The sequence below is a fragment of the Natrix helvetica genome (assembly GCF_964273705.1).
Source record: "Natrix helvetica genome assembly, chromosome: 4".
NCBI classification, from domain to species: domain Eukaryota; kingdom Metazoa; phylum Chordata; class Lepidosauria; order Squamata; family Natricidae; genus Natrix; species Natrix helvetica.
In genome coordinates this window covers 104,983,105-104,994,255 of record NC_138550.1, presented here as the reverse complement: position 1 = coordinate 104,994,255, position 11,151 = coordinate 104,983,105, and the positions used below count along the sequence as shown (strand labels likewise).

General features: G+C 40.8%; 1 protein-coding gene across 3 annotated transcripts in view; it reads left to right on the top strand.

Annotated features, from left to right (window-relative positions):
• GPLD1 (glycosylphosphatidylinositol specific phospholipase D1) overlaps positions 1 to 11,151 on the top strand; it is a 46,850-nt gene that overhangs the window by 3,157 nt on the left and 32,542 nt on the right. For 2 of the 3 annotated variants that reach the window (XM_081951900.1, XM_081951898.1), the window contains exons 2-6: positions 5,790 to 5,961; positions 7,096 to 7,249; positions 8,448 to 8,503; positions 10,047 to 10,125; positions 10,773 to 10,870. In XM_081951900.1, the coding sequence (XP_081808026.1) occupies positions 7,144 to 7,249; positions 8,448 to 8,503; positions 10,047 to 10,125; positions 10,773 to 10,870 (339 nt within the window). In that variant the 5' untranslated portion in view covers positions 5,790 to 5,961; positions 7,096 to 7,143. The remainder of the gene's footprint in view (positions 1 to 5,789; positions 5,962 to 7,095; positions 7,250 to 8,447; positions 8,504 to 10,046; positions 10,126 to 10,772; positions 10,871 to 11,151) is intronic. The other variant, XM_081951899.1, reaches the window with a different exon arrangement.

Sequence of the window (11,151 nt, the reverse complement as noted above, 5' to 3'; positions counted from 1 at the left end):
CAAGTGAATGGCTAGTGGGGTCCTAGTGGACAATCACTTAAATGTGAGCCAGCAGTGTGTGGTAGCAGCCAAAAAAGCCAGTGCAATCCTAGGTTACATTAACGGGGATAGAATCAAGATCATGTAAAGTATTAGTACCGCTTTATAAAGCCCTACTAAGATCACACTTAGAATACTGTGGATCAGTTTTGGTACCATATTATTAAAAAGATGTGGGGACTCTCGAAAGAATGCAGAAAAGAGGAACAAAGATGATTAGGGCTGGAGGCTAAAATATGAAGAATGGTTGCAGGAATTGGGTATATCTACAGGTGAAACTCAAAAAATTAGAATATCGTGCAAAAGTTCATTTATTTCAGTAATGCAACTTAAAAGGTGAAACTAATATATGAGATAGACTCATTACATGAAAAGCAAGATAGTTCAAGCCGTGATTTGTCATAATTGTGATGATTATGGCTTACAGCTCATGAAAACCCCAAATCCACAATCTCAGAAAATTAGAATATTGTGAAAAGGTGCAATATTCTAGGCTCAAAGTGTCCCCACTCTAATCAGCTGATTAAGCCATAATACCTGCAAAGGGTCCCTGAGCCTTTAAATGGTCTCTCAGTCTGGTTCAGTAGGAATCACAATCATGGGAAAGACTGCTGACCTGATGGTTGTGCAGAAAACTATCATTGACACCCTCCATAAGGAGGGAAAGCCTCAAAAGGCAATTGCAAAAGAAGTTGGATGTTCCCAAAGTGCTGTATCAAAGCACATTAATAGAAAGTTATGTGGAAGGGAAAAGTGTGGAAGAAAAGGGTGCACAAGCAGCAGGGATGACCGCAGCCTGGAGAGGATTGTCAGGAAAAGGCCATTCAAAAGTGTTGGGGACTTTCACAAGGAGTGGACTGAGGCTGGAGTCAGTGCATCAAGAGCCACCACACACAGACGGATCCTGGACATGGGCTTCAAATGTCGTATTCCTCTTGTCAAGCCGCTCCTGAACAACAAACAATGTCAGAAGCGTCTTACCTGGGCTAAAGAAAAACAGACCTGGTCTGTTGCTCAGTGGTCCAAAGTCCTCTTTTCTGATGAGAGCAACTTTTGATCTCATTTGGAAACCAAGGACCCAGAGTATGGAGGAAGAATGGAGAGGCACACACTGCAAGATGCTTGAAGTCCAGTGTGAAGTTTCCACAGTCTGTGTTGATTTGGGGAGCCATGTCATCTGCTGGTGTTGGTCCACTGTGCTTCATTAAGTCCAGGGTCAATGCAACCGTCTACCAGGAGATTTTGGAGCACTTCATGCTTCCTTCCGCAGGCAAGTTTCATGGGGATGCTGACTTCATTTTCCAGCATGATTTGGCACCTGCCCACACTGCCAAAAGCACCAAAACCTGGTTCAATGACCATGGGATTACTGTGCTTGACCAGCCAGCAAACACACCTGACCTGAACCCATAGAGAATCTATGGGGCATTGCCAAGAGAAAGATGAGAGACATGAGACTGAACAATGCAGAAGAGCTGAAGGCCGCTATTGAAGCATCCTGGTCTTCCATAACAGCTCAGCAGTGCCAGATGATAGCTTCCATACCACGCCGCTTTGAGGCAGTAATTGCTGCAAAAGGGGCCCAAACCAAGTACTGAGCACATATGTATGCTTATACTTTCCAGAGGTCCGATATTGTTCTATGTACAATCCTTGTTTTATTGATTGCATGTAATATTCTAATTTTCTGAGATTGTGTATTTGGGGTTTTCATGAACTGTAAGCCATAATAATCATAATTATGACATACCATGGCTTGAACTATTTTGCTTTGCCTGTAATGAGTATCTCATATATTAGTTTCACCTTTTAAGTTGCATTACTGAAATAAATGAACTTTTGCACTATATTCTAATTTTTCAAGTTTCACCTGTAGTGAAAAGAAGGACTAAGGGTGGTGTTAGATCGGGTAATGGAAAGGCACACTCAGGCTAAAGGCAACAACAGCTCTTTATTGTAACAGGACAAGTATGTACAATCCAGCGAAGGTTGAGTCTGACAGCAGCCCTTTTATAGGAAGCTGTCAGACCCTTCGACCAATGAGATTAAACCTCTGTTCCCGCCGGAACAGAGGACCTTGGTGGAAACCACTATAACTGAAGCTAGTATCTAACAGGTGGCATGACAGTATTGTTCTAATATTTGAGGTGCTGCCATTAAGAAGAAGGGTCAATCCATTTTCTGAAGCATCAGAGTGCAAAACAACAAGCAATGCTTGAAAACTAATCAAGGAGTGAAGCAACCTGGAAATTTCCTAACCATGAGAACAATTAGGGTAATCAGTGGAATGACATGCATTCAGATGTTATGGGTGCTCCATCACCAGAGGCTTTTTAAGAAGAGACTGGAACAGGTACTTCTCTGGAATGGTATAGGAACTCTTGCTTGAGCAGGGGGTTGGTGTAGAAGACCTCCAAGGTCCCTTCCAATTCTGTTATTCTATGCTGATTGTAAATCTATATGTTGGGAGCATAACTTATGAGCAATTTAGTCCAGGGAAAACAAACATGCAGAAATAGAGATGGGAAAGGTTATTAACTTGGTCATTCAAATATAGATCTGTAATAATATAGCTATCCTTGTGCATCAATGAGCTGATTGGTATATGCAATGTGATTTTAAAACATAACATTTTATTTTGCTGTTACAGGTTTGTTAAACCTCTTAATAAATTTGCCCTTTGAAAAATGTTTCATTTGATTGAGAATGCCCTCTTAAATGCAGAGATTATGTTCCTAGGATGTTTAAATGATTCATCATTATAAATTGCCATTTTCTATTGCCATTGGAGAATTGAATACAGCATTTCCTTCTGACCACTCATTTGCCACATTGGATCATGACGTTGAATCATGACTCTACAATGAGGAGGGGCTTGGCTTAATTTCTCTCTGCTGAGTCCTCCCCATCCAAAAGACTCTGGTGTGCAAATCCAGTTTATGATTAAATGTATTGGGCCAAAGATGGATTAACCCAGTGGTGGGCAACCTTTTTTTTCAACTGAGCCAAATCTCGCCAAAACCACGATTGAAATTTATTTTGAGAGCCACATTTTTAAAACCGAAAATACATAGGATGGTACACTGTTTTTAGTTTCAATAAACTCTGGCATTTGAAGCACGCAAGTCTTAAAGCTGTCAAGTTACAAGATCCTTGCATCTCTAACCCTTTAGGAAAAAAACCCCAAGGGGTCTTCAAACCTGACAGCTTTAAGACTTGTGGACTTCAACTCCCAGAATTCCTCCTCCAGTCATGTTGGCTCAGGAACTCTGGCATTGAAGCATGCAAGTCTTAAAGCTGTCAAGTTGCAAGACCCTTGCACCCCTAACCCTTTAGAAAAAAAAACCCAGGGTCTTCAAACCTGACAGCTTGAAGACTTGTGGACTTCAACTCCCAGAATTCTGAGAATTGAAGTCCACCAAAGGCATCAATCATATTAGCCCAGGGATCTGCAAAATTGGCTCTTAAGACTGGTGGACTTCAACTCCCAGAATTCTGAGAGTTGAAGTCCACCAAGGGCATCAATCATATTAGCCCAGGGATCTGCAAAATTGGCTCTTAAGACTGGTGGACTTCAACTCCCAGAATTCTGAGAATTGAAGTCCACCAGTCTTAAAACAGCCAACTTTGCAGACCTCTGTGTTAGCCCAAAGCCTGGCGCTGGGCGTGCCTTGCTCCCCCATTGGTGGAGCCCCAAGAAGCGAGGAGGGAGAAAAAGAGACGGAGGCCAAGGAGCTTCCCCTCCGCCCCCTCCCTGCAAAAATCTAACCGGGGAGCCGGGCGGGCAGTAACCCACAATGATTAGGGAGGATCCTGAAGTCGGGCGGGGACGAGAAGTGAGGAGGCAGAAAAAGAAACGGAGGCTAAGGAGCTTCCCCCCCCGCCCCCTCCCAGCAAAAATCTAACCAGGGAGCCGGGCGGGCAGTAGCAAATTAGCCAATCACGCCGCTTGGGCAGTAGCAAATTAACCGATCACGCGGCGTGATTGGCTAATTTGCTACTGCCCGCCCGGCTCCCTGGTTAGATTTTTGCTGGGAGGGGGCGGGGGGCGAAGCTCCTTAGCCTCCGTTTCTTTTCCTGCCTCCTCACTTCTCGTCCCCGCCCGACTTCAGGATCCTCCCTAATCATTGTGGGTCGAAAAGAAAAAAGGGAAAGGGGCGCTTCCTCCCTCCTCTCGGGCACTTCAAAACAAGCGCCCCGTTCCCTTTTTTCTTTTTGACCCACAATGATTAGGGAGGATCCTGAAGTCGGGCGGGGACGAGAAGCGAGGAGGCAGAAAAAGAAACGGAGGCTAAGGAGCTTCCCCCCCGCCCCCTCCCAGCAAAAATCTAACCAGGGAGCCGGGCGGCCAGTAGCAAATTAGCCAATCACGGCGCTTGGGCAGTAGCAAATTAACCGATCATGCGGCGTGATTGGCTAATTTGCTACTGCCCGCCCGGCTCCCTGGTTAGATTTTTGCTGGGAGGGGGCGGGGGGGAAGCTCCTTAGCCTCCGTTTCTTTTTCTGCCTCCTCACTTCTCGTCCCCGCCCGACTTCAGGATCCTCCCTAATCATTGTGGGTTGAAAAGAAAAAAGGGAAAGGGGCGCTTCCTCCCTCCTCTCGGGCCCTTCAAAACAAGCGCCCCTTTCCCTTTTTTCTTTTCGACCCACAATGATTAGGGAGGATCCTGAAGTCGGGCGGGGACGAGAAGCGAGGAGGCAGAAAAAGAAACGGAGGCTAAGGAGCTTCCCCCCCGCCCCCTCCCAGCAAAAATCTAACCGGGGAGCCGGGCAGGCAGTAGCAAATTAGCCGGTCACGCCGCTTGGGCAGTAGCAAAGAAGCGAGGAGGCAGAAAAGGAAACGGAGGCTAAGGAGCTTCCCCCCGCCCCCTCCCAGCAAAAATCTAACCGGGGAGCCGGGCGGGCAGTAGCAAATTAGCCGATCACGCCGCTTGGGCAGTAGCAAAGAAGTGAGGAGGCAGAAAAAGAAACGGAGGCTAAGGAGCTTCCCCCCCGCCCCCTCCCAGCAAAAATCTAACCGGGGAGCCGGGCGGGCAGTAGCAAATTTGCCGATCACGAAAAGAAAAAAGGGAAAGGAGCGCTTGTTTTGAAGTGCCCGAGAGGAGGGAGGGGAGAGGGCGCCCGGCACACAGAAGAGCCACATTAAAGTGTGTAAAGAGCCGCATGTGGCTCGCGAGCCGCGGCTTGCCGACCACTGGATTAACCTTGGGTACATTGGTATATGAATCTACAAAGATGAATGATGAATGGGTGAAGCAGTTGTATTTCCATTATCCACATTAGCTTAAGTGGTCAGGGAGGAAGAAACAGTATGACAGGGTCTATTATATTTCTTATGCTCTTTAACATTTATACAAAGCTTCTGAATGGGGACATTTCAAGAATTTGGAATTCTATCAATAATTTGGCCTTGGTATGTAACACTATTTCTTTGGGTCAGCACAGACTACCTGCAGATACTGAAGTGGTATCTAGATTTGGTAATGATCTGGATAAGAGCCAATAAACCAAAGCTTCAAATGGTCTTAGTGGCATGGATAATATTAGTCATAGTTATTTCACAACAAAAATGATCTGGCTATGGTCATCCATGCTCTCATCATTGCCACAAAGTTGACTTAGAAATTCTGTGCAGGATGTTGAATACAATTCATTCAAATATTAAAAGAATTCCCATGAGAAGAACTGCACTGTTGCCTTATTTTGCCTTTTCACTCAGTTTAAGGTGCTTTTTTTCCTTTCATTTCTAGCTCTTTGGAACAACTTTGGAACCAACTTGTCATGCCAAGCCATGATTTAAGACCTTCCAAAATGGCATTGTTCCAAATCACTCCCATGCAGGAAGTGCTATTTTAAAGAAAAGAACTTCACTCTGGGAGAACCTTAGTTTGGGAACATTTTCTTCCTCAAAAGATACAGCAAGTAATGCTTACTTTATAATCTTTTCAACCTCCCTTTGAAATGAATCTGTCATCCAGGCATTTCAATTTATATAACCTCTTACTCTGGCTTTAGCATTGTACTTGTTGCTGAAAAGTTTAATGCTGCTTTTAATCATGCTATTGAATACTTGTTGTACCGTAATTTGTTCTTTAAATAAATTATTGTGCTTATGTACTATGTTACCAACAATTCTGGTAATACATGACGAAAGTTGTAGACATATTTTAAATAGGCAAAATAAATGGGCAGAGGCAGCTGCTGATAAAAAGTATGTAGTATTGTAGGTCCAAATTCCACCCCACACGTAGCAGAGAAAAGCCAAGGTGTGGGGGTGAAGGTAGGGCCGAATGAGGGATTTCTCTGCTGAGATTCTGTCCTTCAGTATTTTCCAAACTTTTCTAGCACTTTGAAAGGATTGCTGTTTAATATGAATTACTGCATTTATTTCAGAATTTCATTAGCAGCTCTTTATAAAGCCATGAATCAAGATACATATAAACTGCTATCTTGCAGACCTCTTGTTCATAGGCAGTTAATTTCATAGTGAGTAAAGTAAGCACTGCCTCATTAGTGGAAAAATGGAAGATAAATACACTCATTTCAACTTTGCTTTTTTCAAAAAGATGGATACTGTTTGGTGATTTTTTTTTTGTACAGATACCATATTTGGCAAGGGAGGCTGCCAGATGAACATTTTATTATGTAAACACACAACTACTAATTTTAAGGCAGATAAGATCTTGTATTTGTAATCTGTTATATTTGTTCCTGGCTTCTTTATTTTATATGACAGAAACTCTTATTAAGCAATGACTTTTAATTGAAGCAGAGGAGCTATTCATCTGGAGATAACTCTTGATTGGCTAAAAAAATCAAGAATTCAATTTGTCTAAGTGTTCTCTTTAATAAAAGTTCACCTTCTTAATTTTAGGCATGATTTGACTCATTACCAATGAGTAAGGAATTTTAGGATTTTTTGGTCTAATTCTGTCTGTAAAATAAAATAATTAATTAGTTTATAGAAAGGGGAAATGAATTTCAAGCATGAAGCCTTTGCATCAGTACCATTGTCCTATTTGATTTAGAAATTTATTCTACTTTCATATTTCAAAGGTTGCAATCCTATTGAACTCATCTTCAAAATTGTGGCATATACAAGATATGATCAGTGGCATGGAAGCCTTCAGGATTTGGTTGTTTCTGGCTGTACTTTGCAATTTTTGTGAAAGAATTATGCCATGTGGTCTGTCAACACATATTGAAATAGGTAAGCTGTTAGCAGAAGTAGCTAAGTAATTGAAATAACAGTAGAATAGGAGACAAAGAATTGGAGAAAATAATATTCTAAAAATTAAACCATGTACTGTTTTGACTACATACTTAGAATCCTTTGGAAAAGCATTGGAGAAGCAGAAACAGTTCTGCTTTGCTAGGCTGCCATTATGATCAACTGCTTGGTTAGCTATTTTTGACACAATTCTTTGGATAGCCATTGTCAAAACAAGGCCATTGGTCAGCTAATATGTCTGTGAGTGGTGGGCTTTTTTCTTATGCAGATTTTTTGATCAGGTGCTGGGAAGTGTTATTTGAACCCTACGTTTAGAACTAAACTGACTGTCAAAACAGGCTCACTTGAAAGCAGTCAATCCATGATTTGAGAGGGACCTGTTCTGCCTTAGCCTAAACACAGTATCAAAAGAAGCCTGTCCAGCGGGATGATCATCTGAGTTGACAGGAGAGCCTTTCCTATTTTAGAGACCACTACCTTGGACTATCCATCTCAATAATTTTTGACAGCTGACTGTATTCATGATTGGCAGATAGAATCCTGATGGTTGATGTAATTGAAGAAAAAGCAGCAAAATCAGAAACAATAGTAAATGTTTTGATTAACCTGCCCTGCACACATGAAATCAAGATATAATGAAATCAAGATACATACAATTTGACAACAAGCCAAAACAGAGGAGCAGGAAGCCACTTGGGGATCTGTAATGGGGACAAAACATTTTATACTGGTATATTTTTTGTTGGCTGAGAGCGGTGTGATAGCCTAGACGAGGAGCTCTTGCTTGACAATCAGGAGGCTGTGAGTTCAATCCTAAATAGAGGCAGATATTACACTCTGGGCGCAGTAATTGTCTGCTGCAAACTCCGCGTAGGCATTAGGAAGGGCATCCAGCTAGTAAATACTTGTGCTGCATTCAGTCACCCCAACTCCAGCCTGATGCAAGGGATTACAGGGTGGTTAAAAGAAGAAAATAATTTGTATTGGCTGAAGGACAGAGAGATAACAATTTAACTGATCTGTGAGGAAAGGCCCAGCATTTTGGAAAGCATGTGTGAGTACCTATATAAACTGTGGATATTTATTGGTTGAAAAGTTGTACCTGATTCTTCCTACAGTTTCTTGATCCTATTACAAATATACATCGCTAAATGTATTATGATCTCTTTTTTTTCAGCTCATAGAGGGCTGGAATTTTTCAGCCAGCAAGATGGACAAGTTGACTATCGTAAGGTAGAGGGTTTATTATTGGAACATGAATCAGTACCATAATACTGCCAGGCTTATAGATAGGGCTATAGATTAAATTAAATTAGGTTAGGTTAGGTTAGGTTAAGTTAAGTTAAGTTAAGTTAAGTAAGTTAAGGTTAAGGTTAAGGTTAAGGTTAAGGTTAAGGTTAAGGTAAGTTAAATTAAATTTCCACTCAACTTCAAATGACTACTGGTGGTACACATACAGGTAGTCCTCAACTTATGGCCACAATTGAGCTCAAAATTTCAGTTGCTAAGTGAGACAGTTGTTAAGTGAATTTTTCTCCATCTTACTTGCCAGAGTTGTTAAGTGAATCACTGCAGTGGTTAAGGTGGTATTACAGTTGCTAAGTGCATCTGGCTTCCCCATTGACTTTGCTTTGTTTGAAGATGATCCCATGATCTCAGAACACTGCAACCATCACACATGTGAATCAGTTGCCAAGCGTATGACTTTTCATCACACGACCATGTAGATGCCAAAACAGTCATAAGTGTGAAAAATTGTCATAGCTCACTTCTTTCAGTAGCGTTGTAACTTTGAACGGTCAGTAAATGAACGGTTGTAAGTCAAGGACTACCTGCATAACAAACAAAATAGAATGCAATCCAAAAACAATTAGGAAAAACCAATTAGAAAAGCAGATGAAGAACAAGATGCTGAAGGTAGCCAAGAGCCATCCTAATCCAAGGCCTGGAAGAAAAGCCAAAAGGTTTTCAAGACTGTCTAAAATGTTATCAGAGTTAGAGCCAGTCATATTTCAGGCTGAACTTTATTTCAGTGGACAGAGACTGTGATGGAGAAGGTCTGGGTCCCAATGGTTGAGGCTATTCAAATGAAAGAACTGAAGCACGCCAACCCCATTGGCTTGAATCAGCCAAGAAAACACTATACATTAATATGGGATAGTTTTTAATTGTAGTCACTTTGTTGGGTGGGAGGAAAAATAAATAATAATTTAAATAAAATGGGCACAGTGTTTTATTTTTGCATTTTACTTAGCTAGATATGTAGGCTATTAACTATTTGTAGATATGTAGGAAGCTCTTTCACTGACCAGCATAATAGTTTCCTAAAAGTTGATAGATTCCAATAAGCTTCTGATTTAATGCACGGAAATGTAGGACAAATATCTATAGATTATATTGTTATTGAATAATATGAGGAGGGATAGTTAGGGAACCGACTTCCGAGTCTGGATAGTATTTTGAGGACAGCTCTCAGAATTTTCTGTAAGCATGTTAAAAGGCATTATACTGAAAAAAAGTGCACATCTGGATTTAAGATGAATTGTTACCTTGCTGCCGAAATTCCTGCTAATGAGTATTAGCCACGGCAGATGCCTATTTAGAACAACTTTCTAATAATTTGATACAAATCATGTGGAGTGACCTATCTGTCTCATGCCTTCTGTAATGTTTCAGGGGAATGATTTTGATTTTGTTAAAATAGACATGGAATTTTAAGCATTATAATAATATCTGTTTAATGCTTATTTGTTTGTTTCTTTGTTCTGCTGTGCAGTTAATACTAGCTCACCAAGATGCATATCAAGCAGGAACTGTATATCCTGATGCTTTTTATCCTGTCATCTGCCAAAACGGTAGGAGATCCTAGATCAAATGATTTTTTAATATGATCACATTATTGCAAAAGTAGGTCAGTCCATTTATTAATGAAGTTGTCTGGAATACATTAATAAGTGTGGATACGTTCTTGATGCGTTACAATCATGTAGGAGAACCTGTCTTGTTTCGACTCTAATGAGGTATCCCTCTTCTTCATTAACTATGATTTTACTTTATGATTTTGGCTTACAGTATAAGGGTAAATCATTCTAAATAGCCCATCTTCAAATCTAACAATAAACTGCAGTTTTTTGAAACTTTTATTAGTGCGTAGCATATTAAAATCAGGGCACACACAGTGAACAGATAAAGTAGAGTCTATTTTAAATCAAGGTTGAGTTTTGTGATTTTGTGGATGTACCAATGCAGTGTAGAACAGGCTTCTCATTGCATTCTCCTGGGAATGTTTTTGAACTTGGCATGGGATCTTGGACGTTTTTATTATTCACATTATTGGGATTTATTAGATGTTTTGTTGTATACATTAAAATACTTTCATGTAATACTTTGCCATTAAAATGTTACTGAATGTTTAACATTCTGTATGACTAAAATGCCACCTGTTGAATAAATATGAGAGTGTTTTTTTTTTAAAAAATAACTTTGTCCTCCGAATTGTCAGGGTTGTTCCATTCTGTTTCTGAAGATACTCACTGGTCACCTTTTCTCAACACAAGTATCCATTACATCAGAAAGAACTATCCACAGCCATGGGAAGAGGTAATAACAGTTTCAGTCTGTGGCTCCCTGTGAAGCCCTGAATACTCTTTTCAAAAACTATATTTCTCTCTCACCTTTACACCTAAAAATAGAAGGTAAGAAAAAAAATTGCCAGTTCTTTTGGTGATCAATTAGGCAGCTGTTTTAATTAGCTAAAAACAGAGCTTTAGGTTCTGCTCTCATTCCATCTGACTTGTGGTGGAAAAACTACTTTGCTGGGGGAAAAAATGTAGTTGAAAATGCAGCAGTCAATATAAGCTACTCAAGGATCATTCAAATAA